Raw genomic sequence first — 27,338 nt, 5'->3', positions numbered from 1 at the left:
CGTTGTCACTGGCGCGCTCACGTCAGGCTCCAGCCCGTCCAGCAGCCCCCCACGCTGGCAGCTCAGCACCACCAGGGGGCGCGCGGGGGCGTCCCGCGGCTGCGATGCGCACGGAGCTCGCGGCCACCCGGGGCGATAATCGTTACCTGGCAACGGGAAGCGGCCGGAGTCACTGGGAGGCGCGAGGGGAGCCGGGCGGGCGGCGGCTGGGATGGGCCCCCGCGGCGGACATAGTGAGTCACACACGGGCGGCCGCGCGCGACACCCCGCAGGCTCCGAGAGGGGCCCCACCTGGGGGCGCCGGGCTCCGAGGGGCCCTAGCGCGCAGCGCGGTCCTCGGCCGCGGGACAGCCTGGCACCTTCCCTGCGGTGCCGGGACTTGCAGGGGGCGGCTCTGCAGGCGGCGCAGCGAGCCGGGGGAGCGGGAGGGGGCAGTTTGTCGCCCCGCCGGGGGCAGCGTTACCGGTGGTGGCCGTTTTATGTTTCAGGGGAGGCGGCGCAGCTGCTGGGGGCGAGATGAAGCTGAGCAGCGAAGCGCTGCCCCGGAGGCGCAGCTCCGAGCCTGTCCTGCAGACCATCTCCAGGACCTTCAGCGACTCCGAGCTGAACAAGCAGCAAGGGGCGGAGATAGGTAAAGACCCGCACCCCCCATTCGTGCTGGGAGCTGCTGCTCCAGTCAGTGCCCCGCGGCCGCTGCTTTCTTTGCACTAGCGCCCTAGCCCAGCAGATGCCCAGGCGCCACTCAGTGGCAGCGTGTTTACCAGGGTCCAGCCAGCCCACAGCTGGGCACAAAGGTCTGGGAGACAGGACTCCTGGAGTCCGATCCTCAGTCTCCCAGTGACTTGCTGGTGGATCTTACCCAAGGTCTACACTAGAGCTCTATATCGGGATAACTATGCCACTTCAGAGTGTGAAAAATCCACCCCGTAGCAACATAGTTATACCGACCTTCCGCCTCCCTCCCTTATAGACAGCACCTAATGTCCCATGCTAGCTACACCGACTTCGGGTGGTGGCAACGATGGGAGAGGGGAGGCAGAAAGGATCGGGGGGCCTGCCTCCAACCACCCTCTCCAGTCCAGCCGGCCTTGCGGGGGGCGATGGATACTCTGGCCAGGGTCCCCCAGAGCCCCGTGCATGCACCTAGCTCTGGGAGGAAACGCCGCTCTCCAGTGTGCACGGCTTCCAGCACCAGTCCCCGTTGCACCCCCCCACGCCAGGCCCATCTCCCCGAGGCAGCAGGCCTACATTTTTTGATGATCGCCACTGCTGGGCAGGCCAGCCGGCCAGCCTCCTCCAGCTGCAACGTGTGCACGGTGCTCGTCAGGCACCCCTCTGCTGTGCCACTGCTGTCCCCCCTTCCCCACTCCAGTCAGGCTGGATATGTGAGAGGCGTCCTCCAGGTCTAGGTGGGGCTAGTGCTGGGGCCGGAGCAGAGCCAGGGCTGGGGGGGCGGTGGGCCTGGATGCTAAGCGGGTGGGCCAAAGCTACCCATAGCTACACCCCTGTCCAGCGGTCAGCGCCAAGGCGGCAGGGCTGACAGTTAAGGCTGTCAAAGGCAGGAACGAGTGATGTAAGCAACAGTGTCTATCTACACAGACATTGCATTGACTTAACTACATCCTCCTAAGCGCTACGCCTCTTGTGGAGGTGGAGTTATTAGGTTGGTGTAGTGGGCGACTTACATTGGCGGGAGCAACATTGTAGTATAGATGCTTACAGAGTTAGGTCAACATAAGCTGCCTTACGTCGACCTAACTCTGTAGGGTAGACCAGGTTCTGGGGATTTGGATTAACTAAATTGATGGGAGAAGCTCTCCCGTTGGTGTAGTAGCATCTTCACTAAAGCATCAAGTGGCTCAGATCCTTGATTAACCTTGATTTCATCACCTACAGTGTTGAGGAACATGAGACTTTATTGTCGATAGAGATTAATGTTGACCAGATTAATGTTGACTGACGTGAAACAGAAATCAGTGGTAATATTCACTAAAGCACAGTCAACCTCTGTATAGTACAGTGGTCTCCAACTTTTTACGCCCAAGATCCCTTTTTGAATTTAAGGGCAACCCAGGATCTACCCCACCCCTTCCCCGAGGTCCTGCCCCTTCCCCAAAGTCCCGCCCCACTCACTCCATCCTCCCCTCTCTCCGTCGCTCGCTCTCCCCCACCCTCACTTATCACCCACCCCGTCCCGATTTTTCACACTTGCTATCTGATCACCCTAATGCTGCCCCTCTCTCAAAGCTCCCATTGGCCACAGTTCCCCATTCCCGGCTAATGGGAGCTGCGGGGGCAGTGCTTGCAGGCAGGAGCAGCACGCAGAGACCCCTGTCCCTCCTCACAGGGCTGCAGGGGCATGCTGGCTGCTTCCGGGAGTGGTGTGTGGCCCCAGCAGGCAGGGAGCCTACCTTAGCAGCAGCCCTGCTGCACCGCCGTAGATTGCGCTCAACTGGGAGAATCCCCAAGATCGACCAGTCGATAGTGATCGACGGGTTAGTGACCACTGATATAATACATACAAATACATGACATTAAAGGAACATTATGTAGGTTGCAAAGTCAAGCACTCAAAAGTTAGGAAATGCCAGTTTATGGTTTCCTGCATAACCTTTCTTGTACTCCTTGTGTGTCTATTCCAGTGGTGGGCAACCTGCAGCCCCCCGGGCCACACGCAGCCTGCCAGCAGATTACCCTCAACCCCTCAATCTGGAGTGGAGAGTTTCAGCCTTCATTTGAAAAAAAAAAATGTATAGACCTCATGATTGCAGGGAAAAGCGTGGTAACTTGAATTTAGTGTTGCCTTAAGGATCAGAACCAATATATCAAATAAAAAGAACACAAAGTGTATTGCTTTTTAAAGTCTCATGATTTTTAAGCCAATCTCATAAATTTAAGCAGGCCCGACAGTTCTTGAAGACTTTTAGCTTGGCAATGTTGGGGTGAGTTTGTTCCCCCTTTTTACTTTAAATGCTTGCAGAAAATATGAAGGTTCTGGAAATAGATAAATGGGGCAGAATATTCAAGGGGAATAGAGCCATTTTTTCATTGTCCGATCTTCCTATTTCTTTTTTTCCCCCTCGCTTTTCCTGCTCCAGTTTGATGTGGTCCCTCTTCTTCCCATTTTTAAGCACGTTAACTTAGCTCCTCTTTTTCCCTTTGCTAGTTGTATTGTTCTTGCTGCCTCTCATTCTTTGTTGTTCCCTTCCTGTTCTCTGATTCTACTGATTCTTCCATTTTCTGTTAAGTCAGAAATAGAGATTTCACCATTATAATTAGTAAAGTGAAATGTAATTGATTAAAAGTTCAGCTTGTTCACAAAATGTTACTATGATCGAAAAAAATCTCACTCAGTTGGAAAAAAAATCCTAAAAGGCACTAATAAGAGTATTGTGGCTGAGATTTTATTAATAAAAATATTTTTTGCACTTATATAGCCCTTTTCACCTGACAAAATCAAAATGCTTTTTAAGTGCAGTCTCAAAATAACCCTGGTGTTATCATCACTCCCATATTAGACAGACTTCACAGAAATGAAATGACTTACCCAAGGTCATATAGCAAGTCAGTGGCAAACCTGGGGAAGAATTTTCAAAAGCAGCTAAGTAACTTAATTGCCAAAGGCAGGGCCGGCTCTAGGCACCAGCGTTCCAAGCATGTGCTTGGGGCGGCACTTTTCAAGGGGTGGCATTTTGGCCCTTTGGGGGCAGCCCTTTTCAAGGGGCGGCACTCTGGTTTTTTTTTTTTTTTTGCTTGGGGTGGCAAAAAACCTGGAGCCGGCCCTGGCCAAAGGATCAGATTTTCAAAGGTATTTAGGCTCATGAAGATACAGATGGGCCCCTAATGTGATTTCCTAAAGTGCCCAAGCAGGTGGACACTTAATTCCTGTTGATTTAAATAGGACTTAAGTGCGTAACTTGTTAGACCCTTAAAAGCCCACAAGGTGCATATCCGTATGTTTAAGCATATAAATACCTTTGAAAATCTGGCCCTTGAGTCTCATTTTCAAAGTGACTTTGGCTCAGATCCTCAGTGATACTTAGGCATTGCAACACTTAGCCCCCTACGCTGTGTCCCAGGAGAATTTTCAGCCTTGAGCTAGGCACCCCATAAAATATATTGAGAGAGTCCCCTAAGGAAGCGATTTTCAAAAGCCAGCCAGCTGAGTGGGGAGTCAGGTAAGTTAGCCAGGAGAGAAATGCTGAGAAGGGGGCATAGGCAAGTATGCAGCTGACCTGGTACACCTGGCTGGTGGGCCACTTCCCTCTGCTTGGGTTACCCAGCTGCAGACTTTCTCCTGGAGTTAGGCATCTAAATCAGGTCAGCCACTTAGGTAGCCCATGCACTAGCACAGTGTTTCCCAAACTTGGGACGCCGCTTGTGTAGGGAAAGCCCCTGGCGGGCCGGGCCGGTTTGTTTACCTGCCGCGTCCGCAGGTCCGGCCGATAGCGGCTCCCACTGGCCGCGGTTCGCTGCTCCAGGCCAATGGGGGCTGTGGGAAGCGGCGCGGGCTGAGGGACATACTGGCCGTCGCTTCTAGCAGCTCCCATTGGCCTGGAGCGGCGAACCGCGGCCAGTGGGAGCCGCGATCGGCCGGACCTGCGGACGCGGCAGGTAAACAAACCGGCCCGGCCCGCCAGGGGCTTTCCCTAAACAAGCGGCGTCCCAAGTTTGGGAAACACTGCCCTAGCATATGAAACAATGTCTCTCCTTCCTGTAAGGCCCAGCTCCTGCAAGTCATTGTAAATAGGTGGACCGTTGTGCCTGTGTGAAGCCCATGCACCAGATTGCAAGATCGGGGCTTAAAGTAATATTCCCTGATTTGGCTGCCAGTTTTGAAAGGAGTTTTCATCATCTTTAAATCCGTTGATATTTTCAGTTGTTTAGCTTAGATCTTAAACTGTTCTAAACATTAGCAATTCATGTTTCCAGTGTGGATAAACTTTGTATAAGGGAACTGTTATTTGTATTCTGGTTTTCCACCAACTGAGATCAGGTTTTCATCATACAAATACATATAACATTTTTATGGCAAAGTAAACTGTTTCATAAAGGTTTAATTATCTTTATTGTAGATTTTTTCCTCCAGTATAAAACACTGATCTGTTTTAGCTGAGTCTATGGAGCATGCAACAAAAAGGGAACATCTTAATGATGTCTGTCAGGGTAAAAAAAGAGAACTATTACAACTTCAGTGTAATAGTGTACTTACAATATTATTCTGTTTGTTGTGATTAGACAAATATATATCTGTTTTTAGCAGGGAACTATAGCCATACCGCTTTGTTTGCAAGGGCAGAGGAGCTGTTGGCGAAGAGGATCATAGATGGAGATCCTCTGGCATATTTTCTACAAGGGCAGCTGTACTTTGAAGAGGTTGTACTTTACTATTTACTTTTTAGAACATTTTATAAAACTGACACTTTTCAGTACAATTTCCATATGGAAAAAGAGGTAATACTAGAAAATGTTACAAAAGAAGATAAATACAAAGTGAAATAAGTAAAAAATAAAAAAATCCGAATCAAACAAGAATTATGGAGCAACTGTGGGAAGCATGATTCCCTGAGAAAGAATGAGACCCAGAGAGGCAGGGTAGGAGAAGGATAAAATTACAGATACATTATTATTTCAAATATTCTCAAATTTGAGAAATTGGGTTTAGTGCTTCTGACTGTAGTCATTGCCAGAAGTCCTGCTGACTGCATAGAGAGCAGAATTATTGGGGCCATTCCTGTACTCACTGAAGTGAGTGGCAAAACACTTATTGACTTCAGTGGGAGTAAGATTGGACCCATCTAGTGGAATATCAGACTGTTCCTTGGCTAACTGGAGCTTAGATATCCATGTTGTATATTGAAGTGTAGTCTTAACCAGATCTTCATATCTAGACACATGCTAATACTCACATCTTTGAGGTGGTCTCTGCATAATGTCATTGACTGCTCTGGCACCTCTTGCTGCTGCAAAATTCAGAAATCTCTTTTAAAGCTATGCCTGTTGAGAGACATGCAAGTGCTGTTTTGTAACACTCTGTTCAGTGTAAGGTTATATAAAGGGATATGGCTCTGCATTCTCAGTTCCTCTCTTTCTATGGTCAATCGAAGAGTGGAGGATGGTTTCTGTCTCTGTACCTGCAGCCTGCTTCCTGCTTCCAATTGGGGTGGGATTATAAAGGGACTTAGGTGTTGCAATGCTGAGCATCCTGGCACCTAGAAAAATCATAGGAGCAACACTGTGATTTTAAAAGTCAAGTTAGGTGCCTAAGCTCCCTATACAATGAAGGGGGAAGAGATGGGCACCTTAGAATGCAATCCACAAAAAACAGCATGCTAGGTGGGAAGCCACCTAAACGAAGCAGTGGGAGATGCCAATGAGAGGAGTGTGTGCTTAGTCCCCCTCTTGGAGAGTGGCACCCAAGTCCAGGCTATAAGGAAGCACCTATCTCTGCTTAGCAGTCCATGAATGGAAACCAGCTCCTGGAGTCAGGCAGTTTAGGTGTCTAAGGTGTTTCTTGTGGGAATGAGTTAGGCCAATACTTCCCAAACTTGTTCCGCCGATTGTGCAGGGAAAGCCCCTGGTGGGCCGGGCTGGTTTGTTTACCTGCCGCGTCTGCAGGTTCGGCCGATCGCGGCTCCCAGTGGCCGCGGTTCGCTGCTCCAGGCCAATGGGAGCTGCTGGAAGCGGCGCGGGCCGAGGGACGTACTGGCTGCTGCTTCCAGCAGCTCCCAGGTAAACAAACCGGCCCGGCCCGCCAGGGGCTTTCCCTGTACAAGCGGCGGAATAAGTTTGGGAACCACTGAGTTAGGCACCTGCCTCACTTCACACAAAATGGCTGGAGGAAGAGGAGCTGGTTCACACCTTATTACTTTTAGCCCAATGCTTAGAGCAGTCACCTGGGATGTGGGAGGCTCAGGTTCAATTCCCCCCTCTCTGCTGGGGAGAGGGATTTTTTTAGGATTTGATCAGGGGTATCTTCTCAAGAGAATGTTTTAACCACTGAGCTATGGGATATTCTGATTGGGATGGGGCAGTTCCCTCCATCCCAATTGTTGAAATTGTTAGACTGTGGATAAATAATGAGTGATTTGACCCTGGGTCTCCCAGGTGGGTGCCTTGACCACTGGCCCTCACTGCCCTCACTCTCTCTCTCCTCTCCTCCCCTCCCCTCCCCTCCCCCAGTTCTACTATGGATAAATACTTAAGTTGTCACTGGGCCAGAGAGAGAGAGAATGACTGTAGACTGTGTAGGGCACACACCTGGGAGATGGGAGACCCTGCTCCAATAACTCTTTCATTATTTATCCACAGTGCAACAGCATCAACAGAAGAGACTGAGGGAGCCCCACATCATCTCAGTGGTCAGAGCACTTGCCTGAGAGGTGGAAACCCCTGTTCAAATCCTTTCTTCCCCTCTGGCAGAAAGGGGGGGGGAAATTGAACCTGGGTCTCCCACATTCCAGGTGACTGCTCTAATCATTGGGCTAAAAGTTATAATGTAGGCACTACTATCATCTCCTCCTTTGGCCAGTTTTGAATGGGACCTGGTCTGGTAGGTAACCTTAGCATGCCTACCGAATTGCACCCCTCACACAACTTAAGTGGCCAAATGCCTCTCTTCCCCCAATTTGTGAATCACTCTGTGGCTTTAGTGACAGATAGGTGTCCAGCTGCATGGAGTGAGGCAGTAGCGTGCATGCACAGAGGCAGAAACATAGGTGCCTAGGGAACTTGTACCCTGAAAACGTAGGCAGCAATTGAGCTTAGGCACCTACAGGGTTCAACAGGAGTTTTGTGGATCGCAGTGGAGCTGAAACTAGGACCTAGGCACCTAAGTCTGGGGTTTAAGTACCTTAGTATCTTTGTGACACTGGGCCTAGCCCCCCAAGTGCCAGCCCGAGCTGCCAGCCTCCACAGCACCAGGCCGGCCCCCGTACCAGGCCAAGCCGCCAGCACTGGGCTGGCCCCAGCGCTTGGCTGGCCCCAGTGTCACCCCGGGCCACCGGTGGGCCCGAGCTCCAGGCCGCCGACTGGAGCTGAGTGAGCCCCCGCCAGCTTCAGGGTCAAGAGGGACGGGGGCACGGGGCCTCGGGGCAGAATATGGGCAGGTCCACGGCCTGGGTCAGAGGAGGCTTAGCCTTCCCTGGTCTTTGATACCCGCCACCCGCAGGTAGGTTGTTGGGGTTTATAGTGTAGTTTCGTATAGTAAAGGTTTTAAAGAGTTTTTTAAATCTATATAGTTTTGTATGTTGTTGCACAATTTTGCCATTGATCCAGCTCATTGAACTATAAAAGTGTGATTTAAGAGGCTTGCATCTTGCAGCTCTAGTTTTTCTGATGCATATACCAGGTAGGTGTAAAAGGCTGTTACGATTTCCCAATTGTTTTTTGTTTATTTTTAAAAGGGGTATAATCACTTAGGATGGCTGCTTTGAGACATATCCCAAGGGACCTGATTTAGGCTAATGGTAATAACTAATAGTTAATTAGGACAGAATTAGCCAAAGGCATTGAGCCAGCTGAAGGCTGTTTAACCACATGTTAAGTAGCTGTTAAATTCTAAACTGTTGTTGCCAAATAAATAATTTAAAAAAAATGAGGAAATACAGTAACTATAGTTTTTATTCAGTGTAGTATTTTATTTCATTCTTTTCCAATTTCTTTTAAATAAAAAAAAATTGGCACCTTTAAATCAGGATATCAGAGTCCTCAATTAACAGGATTCTACTGTCATTGTTTTACTAAGTATTTAAAAACAGTTTTCTTCCTGAGTTACTGAAGTAGCAAATATTGTAAAGTTTGCCTCCTGAACTCTTAAGAAAGCCACAAACAGATTTCTGTCTCTTCACTGACAAAGGTGTGATAAGTAACATGCATTAGCTATCCTGCTGTGAAAATATAGTGGAGTTTAGGAACTTCAGTTTTACTGGAGGCAAAAAGGGAGGTCAGCTACAGGCATGAGGAGCGTGTATGGTGAGGAACTCACCTAGCTACCTCTCAGTAAATGGTAAACATTACAAGTACCTTATCTCCACTATAGGGCTTGTCTACATCACGCAGCTTTTAGCGACAAGGCTGTGTCAACACAGCTTTGTCACTAAAAGTCAGCATGTGTAAACGCTCTTTGTTGGTACTTTGTCAACTTTTTTGCCAACAAAATACTTCCAGCCCCGCGAGCGGCGTTAGTTTAGTCTGCGTTCACACTGCCACTTGCGTCGGCAAAACTTTTGTCTTTTGCGGGCGGGGCGGGAGGAGGAAGGGAGGAAGGCTTTTTTAAGTACCCGTGAAAGACAAAAGTTTTGTCGACAACTTCGCAGTGTAGACATACCCAATGTTATCTCACTGCAGAATCCTACCACTCATTTATCATCTTTCTGTAAAACAAAACAAAAAAAACCCGTCACACATTTGTAGTAGTGAAGTCTTGGTGTGAGATCAGAGTTGTAGGCCCCAATTTAGCAAAGCATTTTTATCTCTATTCAGCAAAGCACATAAGCAACTGCTTAACTTTAAACATATGCTTAGGTCCCACTGAAATCAATTATTTAAAAATTAATGTGATTTAAGCGCATGCTTAAAATTAGGTGTGTTTATGTGCTTTGTGGAATAAGGATAGACAGTTAAATTGGAAGATTAATTAGGAAGAAATAAGGGTATCTGAAAATATCTACATATTTTTCCTGTTTCTGCTGTGGCACTAGCTCCTTTGATTACAAATAGTGGCATCTTTAGGGCGACGTGCAGTGTGGTAAACTGATACATATGCTATGCTAATTTTGTGTGTGTGTGTATACATACCCATATACAGTAACAAAACTTGGTTGGAAGTCCTAGGTGTTTCCTTCTGATTCATTATTTTCTGAAGTTGACCTTACCTGTCCCAATTGCTAACAGTGTATTCAGAGTGACTTTTTTTAACCATATAAAAATAATTTTTTGTTCCTTTCTACTGCTATATGATTTTTCTCATGTTCACTGAGCAAATACTCTAGTTTAAAAATAAATTATACTGAAGAGTTCATTTGTTATATACACTATAATGTACTACTTGATTGCTCACTGTCTCATTCAGGGCTGGTATGACGAAGCACTTACACAATTTGAAAAAATTAAGGAGACGGATTTTCAAGCTCTGTATCAGCTGGGTGTAATGTATTATGATGGATTGGGGACCAAAGAAGACCCAGTAAGTCATTATCCAGCTGTCTATATTTAGTTTTTCTTCTAACCTTACTAGATAGACCCTTACATAACTTTCCATATTTAATAGACCTTAAAAAATTAAAACAATCAGTACAACATATTATCAAAGTGAGGTCCCAATCCTGCAATTTGTTCCATGCAGGCAGAGCTTTGTGTGCTCAGGCAGAGGCCCATTAATGAGTTGGGGTAATGGTCCAGGTTAAACATTTCCTCATAAAATATTTTCCTTTGAACAGTATTGTTTTAATACATTTGCAACTCAATGGATTAGTCTCTGTCCTCAATGGCAAAGAACAATGTTGTCGTTTGGAAAGCACAAGGCGTTCACTCTATGTTGAAAGCAAATAATATATAGTAATTTTCAAGTTACATTTAAACAGAAATTAAACTCAGTAAAAATAAAAGCCAAGAAACAATTTCTAAGGTTTCAAGCCACAAGACAAATTTTCTTTAAAAAAAAATCTGTTACAGAAAAGACATAATTTGAAGAATTCACAAACAATATGTATTTGTAGCGCCTAACACAGCAGGGTCCTGGTTCATGACTGGGGCTCTGAGGCACTGTGGGAATACAAATAAATAATAATAATAATTCTACAGAAAAACACCCTTCTAGCACTAGAGGCCAGGAATATTATTAAATTGTACAACCAAAGGATTACATTTGATTTTTCTCTCAGTCAAAAACAGTATATTAGGTAAAGCAATAAAGTCAATGTAACATAACTCCATTGCTAATTCTCTGCCAGTGATGTGTCCCGAGACCTTTTTATACTCTTGATCAGAGAACAGTGCCATTAACACATCTCTAACACTTATGTGGTTCTGGGAATGTGTTACAAGACAGTGTATGGCTGTGGAAAGGTGAGAGTCCTCTTCATGACTCCCCTCTTTCTAATAACTTCAGTCAAGGGTTCCCCCCACAAAAAAAACAAAACCTGTAAAAATTACTATTTAATTTATTCATTGGTTAAACGTCATATTCAAGACCAAGTCAACAAGAGAAGTAACGTCTGTTCTTTAAGGCCCCAAGTCCTGCAACTGGATTCATGCAGATAGACCACAGTATGCACATGAAGCCCTACTGACATCAGTGGAGCTCTGCATAGGCACAGGGATTTGTTCAAATGAAGCCAGCTGCCGGATCAGGACTTAAGTGCATCATTCGAATTTGTACCTAGTTAGAAGTTTTTTTCTGTCTAGTCCAAGGTGGAAGAGGGCGAGAAAAATAATTAGATACTAGAATTATGTACAGTAGTTGTGAACTCTTCAACTGTAGAGTATTCTCCTATAACAAACTATGGTTTGAAGTTAGGAATTACTACACAAATTGGATACAGAGATTCAGCATTTTAAAATAAGGAATACAAAAATAAAAGGAGAACCCAATTTCTATAAATTGATATTTAGGCATAGACCAGAAAATGATTCATTAAACTATAAAAGTTCCATTGGATTCTTACCATTCAGTGTCAGATATGGTCCTGTCCAGCCTCTGAATCGTCACCTTTCTCCTGTGTCTTCTCCTGTATTTTATTAATATGTGCTTTAAGAGACCATATAAAGGAATCGTATTTGCTTTATTTACACAGTGGGATTTGGCCTAGTACACTGCAATGTTGAAGTCTCTGGACCAGATGCTACAAATCCTTAGCCACACTTGTAACTTTATGCTTATGAATAGTCCCATTGACTTCAGCTAGACTACTAAAAGGCATAAAGTTACTCACATGAAGGATTGGGGTCTTAGGGCTTGTCTTCACTACCGGCTAAATCAACACTGCTGGGATTGATGCAGAAGGCATCGATTTAGCGGATCTAGTGAAGACTCTGCCATCGACTTCAGTAGTCCGCCTCCCCAAGAGATGGAAGCTAGGTCGACTGGAGAACATCTCCTGTCGACATATAGACATTGTTTTAAGTCGATCTAAGCTACATCGACAAGTTACGTAATTAAGATAGACTTACCTCATTAGCGTAGACCAGGCCATAATGTATTAGGGAGAGAATTACATCTCTAATCCTATATTTTCTGATGATTTGGTTTATTAATTAGGCTATTGATATAATTTGACAAAGAACAATGCACATCTTAGAGATGTATCAGATACAATAAATATTACTTTTGCTAAGTGAAACCGGAAATACTTTTTTCTCTACATCTGCATTTTATATTTGCGTCATACTAAAATTGAAGCATCTTACTTTTTTAATCCCCTTTCATAATAATCCCGAGAAGTGTTCTTCCATGAGAATAAAAATGTCAATTCTAGTGGCATTTAAGTAAACAAATATGCCCTACTGCTATTGCAACCACTTTACTTACTTTGGCACTTAAAAAATGCATGTTTCTTGTTTTGTTTTGTTCTTTTCCTTCAGTGAGCTAGAAAAGATGGCTTAAATTTATGGCTTTCATATTGTCAACAGATATATTTATAACACCTAAAGATAAAGTTGACAATTTTTCTGCTGCTATTATCACTGCGGAACTTAATTCCAGAGTTATCTTTGCAGTTTCCTAGTTTAGCACATTTATAGTATCGTCCTTGAAGATATGAAGGCCCAGATCCATTAGCACCCAGAGGCTCTTAACGGAATCAGTACTGTGTTGTACTAGTTACAATAAAAGTACAGCCCCACGGGGTTTACAATCTAAATAGAAAAAACATTAAGGAATGCAATATCCAACCAGAGTGATGGTTTGAAAATGTTTGTTCGTTCCACGTTAGCTTGATTTTGCTTTATGTGTAGTATAGAAGCAAAAGGAGACAATGGGAGGAATGAGTTGCTAGGATCATGGGAGTAGGAGAAGAAAGGGATTGGTTATTGAGGGGCATAGACATGAAGGGACAGGGATATGGGGAAAGAAAAGAATGGGAAGAGGAGGAAGAGAAGGGTGGAGATGAGAATGGAGGGCAGGGAAAATATGGCTGGCAGTGGAGGTGCTGAGGGAGAAGGGTAGACAAAACAGCCAATTAACAGAGAGGAAAGGATGCTACTACCTTTATTGCTTAGTGAGATTAGAACAATGTTGCTTTTTCTCAGGTTTCTATTATTTTTTTTTTTTTAGTGTTTTGCCTGAGTTAGATCCATTATGGTATACTTTGGAGTAAAGCTTAGGGCTGGCTTTCTTTGGCTGTTTATACTTGGTAATATGAGTAGTGAATCGCTGGCCTTCCTTTTAACAGAGGATTATTTATATACACCTTTTTAATACTTACATGTGGTATCTACTATTAAATCCTTACAATACTAGCATTTCCCGACTGCTCACTAACTGAATGCTTAGGATGATGTACTGTGCAGCTGCTGACAGCTGGCACTGACTCAGCTGTTCTTTTCCAGTGTACCCTGACATATTTTTTTCAACATTGCTCTCAGAGATTGTTATTGAGGACACTATAGTTACATTTTGATATTACATACTTATACCAAATCATGTACTTCCATTAACCGTACTTTGTGATTTAAGGAACAGCATGTTGAAGAAAAGTTATTAAAAAAAATGGAAATTTTAATACATTAAAAACTGTCCTAAATCTAATGCAAGTACAAGTCCTTTAATCATTTTAAATTTTGTAATAATTATTTGTTTTTCTTATGCAGAAGTGTGTTTGTAAGAGAATTTAGCACATGAGAAATGTGCCAGTTTAAGAACTCTGGGAGTCCTCCATTAAACCACAGCACAGGTTCAGGTTGAGGGGCAGTGAAGCATAAGTTTCCATACACTATCCTGCCAGTATGCCTCAACCATTTCCTGGAGGCACCAACTTCGGGGGGGTAAAAGGTCTTCTTCTCTAGTCAGTGCATAGCTTCTTTTATGAAACTTAGTAAGTGTGCCAGTTGTGGAGATACAATTTTATAATATGGATTGTGACCACCAAATTCATTTCAGAGGCATGAAACACCATAAGAGAGCAGTAATTTTTGCATTTGAATAGGTAACTTAGATATGAAAAGCTCCATTATCCTGTTACAAGTCTCCTAAGCCATCCAGCCCCACAAGTATCTATTAAGATGGTATTGTTGATTCAAATTCCTATATTGGGGGCTGATCTTTATATAAATACTTAGCTTGATTAGATATACTATAGGTACAGAAGTATATAGGTATTGATTGTTTAATATTACAGTATACAAATGTAGCAGCCATTACAGATTTTAAGAGTGTAACATTCTTTGCTGGCAAAAGATGGGCCAAAACCTCTGATGCCTAGAAAGTGAAACAGAGGTGGGGCCTACCACATCTAGCCAAGGAATTCAGGAGAGTGACCATAAGAACATAAAAACGGCCATACTGGGTCAGACCAAAGGTCCTGTCTTCCGAAAGTGGTCAACACCAGGTGCCGCAGAGGGAATGAACAGAATAGGTAATCATCAAGTGATCCATCTCCTGTCGCCCATTCCTAGCTTCTGGCAAAGAGAGGCTAGAGACATCATCCCCACCAATCATGGCTTATAGCCATTGACGGACCTATCCCTCCATGAATTTATCTAGTTCTTTTTTGTACCCTGTTATAGGCTTGGCCTTCACAACATCCTCTGGCAAAGAGTTCCACAGGTTGACTGTGCGTTGTGTGAAGAAATACTTCCTTTTGTTTGTTTTAAACCTGCTGCCTATTAATTTCATTTGGTGACCCCTAGCTCGTGTGTTATTAAGGGAGTAAATAACACTTCCTTATTTACTTTCTCCACACCAGTCATGATTTTATAGACCTCTATCATATCCTCCCTTAGTCATCTCTTTTCCAAGCTGAAAAGTCCCATCTTATTAATCTCTCATATGGAAGTCGTTCCATACCCCTAATCATTTTTGTTGCCCTTTTCTGAACCTTTTCCAATTTCAATATATCTTTTTGAGACGCAGTGACCACATCTGCATGCAGTATTCAAGATGTGGGCATACCATGTCTTATTATCTATCCCTTTCATAATGATTCCCAACATTCTGTTAGCTTTTCTGACTGTCACTGCACATTGAGTGGATGTTTTCAGAGAACTATCCACAATGATGCCAATATCTGTTTCTTGAGAGGTAACAGCTAATTTAGACCCCAGCATTTTATACATATAATTGGGATTATGTTTTCCAATGTGCATTACTTTCTATTTATCAACATTGAATTTCATCTGCCATTTTGTTGCCCAGTCACCCAGTTTTGTGAGATCCCTTTGTAGCTCTTCGTAGTCTGCTTTGGACTTAACTGTCTTGAGTAGTTTGTATCATCTGCAAATTTTGCTACTTCACTCTTTTACCCCTTTTTCCAGATTATTTATGAGTATGTTGAATAGCACTGGTCCCAGTACAGACCCCTGGGGGACACCACTATTTGCCTCTCTCCATTCTGAAAACTGAACATTTACTCCTACCCTTTGTATCCTTTTAACCAGTTACCAATCCATGAGAGGACCTTCCCTCTTATCCCATGAGAGTATAGGGTTGTTTGCTACAAAACTTGGCACAACAGAGTAAATCCAGTTTTGTTCAGTGCTCCCATTTTATAAGGAATGGCTTTAATTTCATAAAATAATTGTAGTATTGTTAACCCTGGTGTAGGTGGCAAACTGATCTTGAATGATGGTCCACAGTTGGTACAATGAAAGCTAGACGAAGGATTTATGATGTGTCATCCTTATCAAACTGACATCCCACACAATATCAATTTTTAGAGTAGTAGTTCAACTTTTTCACAAAAATAGAGCATAATGAAAATTAGTTTTTGCTTTTTTAGAAATGAAAATATTTAAAATGTAAGAAGGCTCTTTCACATCCATACCTTTTAACATTTAGAGAGTTTTAGAACTGAAAAGTTCTTTGTGTGTAATATGTAACTTACTTTATCTGGAATTTTAATGTTTATCCTTTTTACCTTCTGCAATTATGATTAAAATCTGTTTCTCTCAAAGGAAAAAGGAGTGGAGTACATGAAAATAATCATCAACTCTAACGCTCCTAAAGCAAGACATTTAAAATATGCTGCTGCATACAATCTTGGCAGATCTTATTTTGAAGGATGCGGTGTTAAGCATTCAGATAAAGAGGCTGAAAGGTAATTTAATCTAATAATTTCTCCATGATTTAAGCTACCATTTTGTAATGTTACTTAGATTTCCTCCCTATTTTTTAGGCTGTGGATTATTGCTGCAGACCATGGGAATCCAAAGGCAAGTGTAAAGGCTCAAAGTACCCTGGGAATGTTTTATTCTACATCAAATCCAAAAGATCTGAAAAAGGTAATGCCAATTTCTGCCTTTTCCATATCATGATTCAATGCCCAGATTCATTTTGGATCTGTGAAGCATTCCAGAAAGAGACTTTTGTAGCTTATTTATAACAATATATGCTCTATTATTTCTAGACTTTTTCACCCATTTAGCCCCAAACTGGCATATTTACAGAAAGAAAATTTCTTATTTTAATCCCTTGACATTGGTCAGGGCCAGCTTCAGCTTTTTTGCCGCCCCAAGCAGCGGGGGGGAAAGAAAAAAAAAAAAAGCTGATCGGCGGCACTTCGGCGGCAGCTGAATCGGTCCGCTTCAGTCTTCTGCGGCAATTCGGTGGCGGGTCCTTCACTCCCTCTCTTCCTCCTCAGTGGCACTTCGGCAGCAGCTCAAAGAGGAGGAGAGGGACTGAGGGACCTGCCGCCAAATTGCCGCTGAAGACCCGGACGTGCCACCCCGATCAGGAACGGAGTGACACCCCTTTCTATTGGCCGCCCCAACCACCTGCTTCCTTATCTGGCTCTGCATTTATTACTATGCAGACACCTCTCTCCAGCTGCTAGATAAAAGAGCTTTAAAGAAAACAGACAGTATGCAAGACAGTTAGGCTATAGTCTAGATTGGGGAATGTCTATTTTTACTAGAAGCAAAGGGTTATGTAAATATTTCAAAAATGACAATAACTTTGTGCCTGTTCTGTAGGCATTTTTCTGGCATTCAGAAGCTTGTGGCAATGGAAGTCTGGAGTCTCAGGGTATACTTGGTGTTATGTATCTCTATGGACAAGGCATACGTCAAAATACAAAGGCTGCTTTGGAGTGCCTGAAGGAAGCAGCAGAACGTGGAAATGTCTATGCTCAAGGCCATCTTGTGGAGTATTACTACAAAAGAAAATGTTACACCAAAGCTGCTGCATTTGCCAGAAGGTGAATTAATATTAGTTAAATTTATTAGAATTCTTGATATAAAATCATAGAAGTTAAAGATAAAAATAATTCTTTTAGATCAAGTTCAAATTCATGCCAATCAAGCATGTATTTCCCTACCAGAGATGTATCAGATTTAACTGCCATACTTAATCTTTAAAAAGTGAATGACAGAGCTTAGACAAAATTAAGACCCTAATGGTTATGAAGCCTTCCATTATTCACTTCAACTCTGTCCTCCTTGATCACAGGGAAGCAGAAATAATCACTGGAGAAGAAATTGAGATTGAAATATCAAAACAAGCGTACATTGAAAAGTATTACCATTTCTCCAAGTTCATTTGAGTACATTTTAACTCAGGTACATAAAGGATGGGACAGGAGCTTATATATCCTGTGTCTGACCCCTAGAAAATAATGTAAATGATATAGGATGTAATGTAAAAAACATCCAGTCTCTATCAACTCTATATCTTGTCTCAGTGCTGCCGAAGCTTCATGCAGTGGATGAGCAGAACAACAAAGAAGAGAGGCCTGTCTCTGTGATTTAATCAGTCATTTCTCATAGCCTGCAACCATCCTCCATGTTTACCAAAATACATAGAAACTGGAAGTGGCTTCATACATAGAGAGACAAATAAATGACTTGAATAAAAAGTCCCTCCAAATCCAAAGTGAACTTTCTTTTGAGTTTCTGAAGTGTTTGGATAAGGGTTTGACTCTTGTTTCCATCCAGAAAAAGAGAAGTGCTGCTCTCCACTTCCAGTTTCCAGCTGGCCAAAAAACTGTCAGAATATTAAAATGGCCCTCCGCTCCCTAACAGAGTTCCAACCACTGCCCAGATAGCCGTCCATTTACTTGTCAACAGCGCGTGGATCCCAATATTTCCAATACTTTAGGGATTTCTTCTGGGAACAGGGAAAGACGACCCCCCCATGGCCTGCTGGTCTTCCTCAATCAGGTTTTTTTTAAGGATGGCTAGGTTATCTATAGCCACCATTCTGCAGTTTTACTAGCCAGCAGATCTATTCCACTTCCTCTCAATCTCCTCACTCACTCACTTTTTTTTTCTTTTCTTTTTTTTTTGTAGGCAGCATTTTACGGTCTCCTTTTCCCCAGGAAAATCTAAGAGTTTCTGTGGATCCCACTGCTGATCCATCTGGCACTTCTAAGATTTCAAGTGGTAGTACTTTACAGTACACCATCATAATGTGTTCTCAATTCAGAAATATCGCTTTGCTTCTCTATGTAAACAGGATAAGGTGCAATTGAAGAATTTGCCCTGCCATGATGGTTTAGGTTCAATAATACATTCTGGTTGAACTGAGGGCCAAGTTGACTGATTTCTGTTTTGTTTACACAGTGGATGAAATCCAGAACACACTGGAGAGGAGAATTATGTTGGCCTCAGTTTTACAATTTCTACGTAACCAAATGTCCCATTATAAAACCCCCAAATATAATGTTTGCTAGCAAAGCCTTACATTACAGATTTAACCCATCAGTCAGATCATTAAGTTTCTAAAGGAAAAAGAGACAGGCAAAGTGATTCTACAAGCTATATACAAAACTCATCCTTTCAGGTGGTAAAAATGCATCTATTTAGGATACTACTGTAAAGCATCTAAGGAATGAAGAACAAAGGGATGCTGCCAAGGAAAATTACATAGAACTAGGAGTGGCAGAATTTCACGATTTGGATTTCAGGGTTCAAGTTCTGACAGTCCAGAAATTGAGATGTTTAGCCAAACAACCTTCTATTTTTATTCACCACTGAATCCCCAAAAATCATGCTGGTCTTGAGCCTAGCTCCCATTCTTTCACATGCAGTGTAGATAGAATGGTAGCCATGCACTGGCCATATCAATCAGTTGGAGTTTGTCCTTTAGCCACTGCGGTCCAGCAGGCTATTCTGACAAGAAAAGGGTGTACCTTGTTAGCTGTAGTCATCTTTTCACAAAGAAGCCGTAATAGGTTATAGCCATAAATAACTTCTGAAGGAAAATGTATTGTCGTGCTCAAAGCAATCCCATCTCACTGGAACAGTAGATGTTCTCGGGCCAGAAGTCTGCCAGCAGAGCAAGTAGTTGTCACGTCAGGCATCAGCATCTTCTTTGCTCCTGTCCCTGTGCCTTCCCATGTACCTTCTGTACACCAATTTGCTGCACTTTATATAAAACAGATACACTACTTCTGTAACCTCCAAGTCAATATGCCCTAATTGCCATACAAATCTGGGACATTTATTTAATAAGATCATGACAAATTTCCCCTTTGCAGTCTTACATCACTCCCACCAACATAAAAGAGAGCTCTGTGTTATCCACTTATTTTCAGTCACATCTCAGGGCAAGTCTACTCTACAGCACTACTTCAGCACAGCTGCACTGATGCAACTGCACCACTGTAGCGCATCTGGTGAAGACGTGCTATGCCAACAGGAGAGCGCTCTCCCATTGGCATAATTACTCCACCTTGGTGAGAGCATCTCCTGCCGACATAGCGCCAGTGTGGACAGCGCAAAACTTGCATCACTTGGGGGGGGAGGGGCTTTTTAACACCCCTGAGCGCCGTAAGTTATATTGACTTGGGCTGTCTTGTAGACCTGCCTTCAGGCTCACATCTTATGTTTGGAGTTGGGTTTGGCCACGTCTATATTGTAGCCTTGAAGAATTGTCTTCCTATTCTATATAGCTTTCTTTAAACTGTGCTCATCACCATGGTATCTCCTTTAACAAAACACTCAGTAGACTGTGCCAATCACCAAGTCCTTTGTCTATGCATGGTGATTAAGGTTACTGGCTATTATTTGCATTGGTAGGCTATTATATTTTGAAGGGGAGGGCAAAAATACATTCCCTTGTTTTTCTTATCAGAGGACATTAAATATAAGCTGCAAGAACCAGATCGTTGCTTGATACTATTTTAATTTTTAAATGAGTGGCCATATCTCCTTGTTTTAGCTGTCATTTGCTAAAGGTGATCACATTAGGTGGAAGAACATTACTGCAGATGCATGCATGTGATTTAGTTAGCAGGCAAGGATTTGTTGAGGATTAAACAGAATCAGATTCACTGATAGTGATTCATATGGTATGTCTATAGGCTTAACTTAATTGCACTTATATAGTTTAAAATAAAACTGAATAAAGCATCTCCATTTTCCTACCAAGGCTGGAATTCAGGATTTTGTATTTTCCCTGCAACAGTTTGACACTGCTAATATCTCACAGTGCAGGAAAAAGCAGAATCCTTGCTGCGTAGACAGAAGTAGTACTAATTTTTTTTGTATATTTTAAGTGGTAAATGTATTTAGCCACAAACTTGAAAAAAATCACATCTCCATCTGAAAATTTTAGACCTAATATTTTATGTGTAACTCCTAGTTTACTGTAACGCTTTCTTCATTTGTCTGTTTTACTTTATGTATTTAACAGCTCTTTGCAAGTGGTCACTTGCACTTCCTGACTTGTGTATTAGCATGACATCACTCTCATACATGGTTTGGGGACCTTATGTGCACGCTCTTCCCCAGACCCTTCAAGAGGGTGTTTATCAGTAAAAGCAAAGCTGATATTGAGAAGGCAGCAGGCAGATACATGCACTGACAGGATTTAAATATATATATTTTAGGCACTACTATTTAAGAAGTGCTGTATCAAATTTGAGGTTTTAAAAAAGTTAATTTAAAGAAAACTCAAAATCCCTTTGAGTGTACTAGCAAACCATGACTAACTGAATTCCAGTTCATTAAAGGTTAGTAATGTCTGTTGGGGAACTCCAGAAGGTGATGGTCTTAAGTATCCAAAGTCCTCCTTACCTGAAGTTTTCAGAGGTTGCCCTAGATCTTCAGATAACAAGGCATTGGTAAATCCACATTAAGGATTTGGAATGATACTTTTTTTTAAACTGTAAAGCTTGGCCACTCAAGTTTTACTTTAAATTTCCACTAAACTGTTAACAGTTTGGTAGAAACAAACAATTTGTGTGAAACTCTTTTGTTATAATTAGTGCAATTGTGGTGAAAATGACCAAAGTGATAGTGTATTTGCTCCCTAATTCTTATATGAATCAAGTTACTCAAAATAGGAGAATCATGTTCACTGCTCAAGTCTGTATGTACATTTAAAACCTGTTTTGCTAGAGATGCTTTAAGTTCATACCATTATCAACAGAATTCCCAACTTAACTGAAGTTGGGCACAAAGCGCGTGCTCTGACGCTGTCTCTTTATGGTTCATAGAGCTGATTTCTATCAAAGCTTGAAATGTTCACCTCTAACCTTATATTGTAAATTTTACAACAGGATTGCAGAAAACGATAACATTGATATGTTAGCAAAGATAACCGATTGCCTTCCTGTATACATAGCCAAAGGGGTTGCTATGGCTACTTTCTACTTTGCTAGATGTCTCCAGCTTGGCCTAGGCATACAACAAGATCAAGTTGCAGCTAAAAATTATTATTCTAGGGTAAGCGTGGGGAGGCCCTACAAATTAACTTATGTAGTATAAGATGAGTGATAATTTGAATTTAAGTTCTTAAACTTGCTGTATGGTTTCATTAAATGCTCCAACAACATTTACTATCTACATTTATTACATACAAATATTCTATATTTAAAAAAAATACTGAAGTAAATCCTCTCATAGTATTCAAAACAGCCTCGCAAGGTTCTACTCACCTAAGGCAAGTAACATATTTTGACAGGCAAGTAAAATTTCATATTGTAATCACCACAACAAAGGCAGGTGAGTAGAACCTGTGCCTGGGCTAGTAATCTTTTATGACAATTTTCCCAAGATGGTTAAAGTGATAAATAGCACTGATTTCGTTACTACATTGTTTATACTTGCCTCTTAAACTCAAAAGCAGAACATATTTCTTTGCTTATTTGCAAACCTTGATGCCTTTAAATTAGGGCTGTCAAGCAATTAAAAAAATTAATCATGCTTAAATCACACTGTTAAACAATAACAGAAATCCAAAATATTTGAATAAATGGTAGTTTTCTACATTTTCAAATATATTGATTTTAATTACAACACAGAATACAAAGTGTACAGTGCGCTTTATTTTTTTTATTACAAGTATTTGCACCATAAAAACACAAAATAGTATTTTTCAATTCACCTAATACAAGTACTGTTGTGCAATCTCTTTATCATGAAAGTTGAACTTACAAATGTAGAGAAGTCCAGTGGCACCTTAAAGACTAACAGATTTATTTGGGCATAAGCTTTTGTGTGTAAAAAAACACTTCTTTGCATCTGAAGAAGTGTTGTTGTTTTTTTACTCACAAAAGCTTATGCCCAAATAAATCTGTTAGTCTTTAAGGTGCCACCGGACTCCTCGTTGTTTTTGTGGATACAGACTAACACGGCTATCCCTCTGATACTTTACAAATGTAGAATTATGTACCAAATAAACTGCATTCAAAAATAAAACAAGGTAAAATTTTAGAGCCTGCAAGTCCACTCAGTCTTACTTCTTGTTCTGCCAATCGCTCAGATAAACAAGTTTGTTTACATTTGCAGGAGATAATGCTGCCCGCTTGTTTACAATGTCACCTGAAAGTGAGAACAAGTGTTCTCATGGCACTGTGGTAGCCGGCGTCGCAAGATATTTACGTGCCAGATGCACTAAAGATTCATATGTCCCTTCATGCTTCAACCACCATTCCAGGGGACATGCGTCCATGCTGATGACGGGTTCTGCTCGATAATCTAAAGCAGTGCAGACCAATGCATGTTCATTTTCATTATCTGAGTCAGATGCCACCAGCAGAAGGCTGATTTTCTTTTTTGGTGGTTTGGGTTCTGTAGTTTCCAAATCGGAGTGTTGCCCTTTTAAGACTTCTGAAAGCATGCTCCACACCTCATCCCTCTCAGATTTTGGAAGGCACTTCAGATTCTTAAACATTGGGTCGAATGCTGTAGCTATTTTTAGAAATTTCACATAGGTACCTTCTTTGCGTTTTGTCAAATCTGCAGTGAAAGTGTTCTTAAAATGAACAACACGTGCTGGGTCATCATCCGAGACTGCTATAACATGAAATATATGACAGAATGAGGGTAAAACAGCAGGGGACATACAGTTCTCCCCCCAAGGAGTATAGTCACAAATTTAATTGACACTTTTTTTAACGAGCATCATCAGCATGGAAGCATATCCTCTGGAATGGTGGCCAAAGCATGAAGGGGCATACAGATGTTTAGCATATCTGGCATGTAAATACCTTGCAACGCTGGCTACAAAAGTGCCATGCGAATGCCTGTTCTCACTTTCTGGTGACATTGTAAACAAGAAGCGGGCAACAGTATCTCTCGTCAATGTAAACAAACTTGTTTGTCTTAGCGATTGGCAGAATAAGAAGCAGGACTGAGTGGACTTGTAGGCTCTAAAGTTTTACACTGTTTTGTTTTTGAGTGCAGTTATGTAACAGCAAAATCTACATTTGTAAGTTGCACTTTCATGACAAAGCGATTGCACTACAGTACTTGTAGGAGGTGAATTGAAAAATACTATTTCTTCTGTTTATCATTTTTACAGTGCAAATATTTATAATAAAAAATAATATACACTTTGATTTCAATTACAACACAGAATACAATATATATGAAAATGTAGAAAAACATCCAAAATATTTAATACATTTCAATTAGTATTCTATGGTTTAACAGTGCGATTAAAACTGTGATTAATCGCGATTAATTTTTTTGAGTTAATTGCGCGAGTTAACTGCGATTAAATCGACAGCCCTAGTTTAAATCCCAGCATTCTCTATTTATACTTGAGAAGATCCCAGCTACTTTTTTCTTTACTTATCTCTGCTGTCACTGATATAATCTCAGCTCTGGGGCTCGTGTTGATTAGCTAAGTGTTGCTGCACAGAGAGCACATTGTAGGTCCTAAATAAAACAAATGCCCCTTTAAAAAAAATTTGTGTGAAGAACATTTTTTTAATGGATTTATTATGTGGATGTTATTCATTAGATGACTATATTAGTATTGCAATAGTGTCACAGGATGGGAACCTGATTGTGCTATAGATAGGCACTGTACAAACATACAGGAAGACACAATCCACTGGTTTAGAATCTGATTGCATTAGAGAGCAAAATCAAATTGTGGGCCAAGAATAGGACTGCAGTGTCCGCTTTTGTAAAACCCAAGTAAGTGGGAACTATGCAGGAGTTAAATACTAACAAAATGAACATCAGGTGTGGCTCCTTACTCTGATGATCCCATTGAAGTCAATGGGATTGCAGAACAGGCAGTAATATTCTTTCAATTATTTCCTTCTGTGAAAAGCAGCTACACTTAAAAAAAAAAAAAAAAGAAAGAAAAAAAAAAAGAAAAACCCCAAGCCCCCTGAAGTTTTAAAAAAATGTAGTAAAAAGTGCTGGACAAGCAGTTTTAAAGCGTGGTCACTATCTTTCCATAGAATAGGTACATCAGGGCAGGATCAGTGCAAGCTTTCTCACATTGACCCTCATTGTTTCACACCTGTTCAAGTGAAAAAGTATTTCAGTCTCCCTGTATACTCAGTCCATTCCATCTCTGTTCAGATTGCCAACAAGGGTGCCAAATGAAAAGGTGGACATCCATTCCCTCACCTCATTTCACATTAAAGAGCCATCAGGTAGTAACAACTTTCAGTCATTAGTGGCTTACAGCAGATATGAGTCAGTGACCTAGAAGTGAAAGGTCCTGTATCCCAATGGCAGTTTTTTGGCACCATGTATTCCCCTGCGGACAGTGATCAGCATCATTTGTTTCTTTTAGCTTTGTGGTTGGAAGCCATTTTGTAATTTAATTGTATAGTTACTCCCATTTAAAGTGAAACATATCAAAACCCAATTTGCCTGTTTTACCATATGTGCTTTAACATAGATAAACCAAGTTCACATTTGGCCCACTAAGTTTTGCAGAGGAGAGAAGAGGGGGATCACAGAGGTTATATGAACAGATCATAGTGCTGAGAGGAAAATGAACTGGATTCAGGAAACCTCCACCTGGCAAACTGATTTACTTCTATGGCTTAGGTGTCAGCATAAGCCATACTAAAAGTTATTTGGGAAGTAGCTTTTGTCCAGGTTCTTGAAACAATTCTCAACTTGAGTGTGCTGGTTACATATAGCATAACAGTTTTGTTCTTTTAAGTAGAGTTAGAAAAAAGGGATGTAAAGGTTAACGTTTGCTTTAGTGTATGTAGTAAACTGATTCTCAAACAATTTTGATATTTGGCGTTTATATAGTCTGTTACATTTTCAATGCACTGTACAAACTAGGTTAGATTCCAGTTTTGGCTGTAAAATATAACTTACTATTCTGTTTGTTTTCAAAGGCATGCCTCCTGGATCCTGATGTAGCTTCCGACCTTGAATTGGCAGCTAATCATGGGAGAATTTAGAAGATTTCACATTTAGGCAAATCCCAGCTGCTTCCAATGCTGTATAATATGTTTCACACAGTAGGCCATGTTTATCCTTAGCAGCTAGGTAGATAACCACCTATTTTTTTTGTTTTTTCAGCTTTCTATAAATCATGAGAATTATGCAGTTTTTGTTGATTAGAACAAAGAACATTTTGCTGATGGTGATTTTTTGTTCACAACCCTTACTTTACTTACACATTGTAGAGGCAGATTATCTTCCTTTATTCATTATACAGAAGGCTTCATCATCATGAACTGGACACTTTACTAACATATCCACCTGCGTTTCTTACTTCAACTCTGCTCTAGATGGTATACAAATCAAGCTAAAATCAACTTGTTAAAAGAAATCATTGTTAATGTCAATTTCCTTTACTTACAAATATTAAAGATCTGCAGAGTCAAAATTATAAGATTTCTGAAATACCTGTGCTTAAAAATAGTGTCCTCTTTTCATATACATTCTATTTATAAGTCATATCATACATTTAAATAAAATATTCTGTACTGGGGTAATAATTGAAGGTGTGTGCTTTCTTTACATTTAAATCTTTTTCCTGTATACTTTGCCCTTTCCCATATCTCTGAAATGCAACAACTTTCTCAAAGATTGCACTGTTAGATGGTAGCAGTAGAGGGTTGGAAACTTGCATGGATGGTAGATACTTAGTTTACACTGTAGACCATACCAACTTCCAGTACTGGGATATCCTATTCATAGAAACTAATTATAGAAAAAAAAATCTACACCTACACTAGTGAAATGTTAGTGTATATATCTCTCTAGACCAGGGGTCGGCAACGTTCGGCATGCAGCTCGCCAGGGTAAGCACCCTAGCGGGCCGGGCCAGTTTATTTACCTGCTGACACGGCAGGTTCGGCCGATCGCGGCCCCCACTGGCCGCGGTTCGCCGTCCCGGGCCAATGGGGGCGGCGGGAAGCCGCGGCCAGCACATCCCTCGCCCGCGTGGCTTCCCGCCGCCCCCATTGGCCCGGGACGGCGAACCGCGGCCAGTGGGGGCCGCGATCGGCCGAACCTGCCGTGTCAGCAGGTAAATAAACTGGCCCGGCCCGCTAGGGTGCTTACCCTGGTGAGCCGCGTGCCGAACGTTGCCGACCCCTGCTCTAGACCACGACTATCCTTCTTAATCTTTATCCATATAGGACTTTTAGCTATTCCTACTAATACAAACTGACATCTCAACAGGCCCAAAAAGTAGCCATAGGCTACACCATTGAGCTGTATCTAATATAAGATACTTTCTCCCCAGTGAGACTCACTGATTGCTATATTATAATTACATGTTTTCAAGTCTTTATTTATGTAGCTTTCCATCTCCAATAGAATTTAGGTTGCTTCTTAAGCTGTGCTATGGAATAGAAAATCTAAGGCTGTATTGTCAGAGAAATCTTGATGTTGCAATAACTTCACAGTGGTATATGGGTTCTGGTTTCAGAACTTAACTGTAGTCAGTCTAAATTGTAAGCTAATTGCTGTTTGTCCAGCTATACCGAAAGAAGGACAGGAGACACCTGATATGGATTTAA

At 41.9% G+C, this 27,338-nt stretch overlaps 1 protein-coding gene across 1 annotated transcript; it reads left to right on the top strand.

The window, feature by feature from the left end:
- The first annotated feature begins 516 nt into the window (after window positions 1-516).
- LRP2BP (LRP2 binding protein) lies at window positions 517-25,766 on the top strand. The gene is made up of 8 exons (XM_065405582.1): window positions 517-631; window positions 5,264-5,376; window positions 10,073-10,186; window positions 16,111-16,253; window positions 16,332-16,437; window positions 17,128-17,351; window positions 21,657-21,822; window positions 25,701-25,766. The coding sequence occupies exons 1-8, from the start codon at window positions 517-519 to the stop codon at window positions 25,764-25,766; spliced, it is 1,047 nt and encodes a 348-aa protein (XP_065261654.1).
- Window positions 25,767-27,338: the final 1,572 nt, after the last annotated feature.

Source organism: Emys orbicularis, chromosome 5 (assembly GCF_028017835.1).
Source record: "Emys orbicularis isolate rEmyOrb1 chromosome 5, rEmyOrb1.hap1, whole genome shotgun sequence".
NCBI classification, from domain to species: Eukaryota; Metazoa; Chordata; order Testudines; family Emydidae; genus Emys; species Emys orbicularis.
This window is presented reverse-complemented; position numbering and strand designations above follow the sequence as displayed.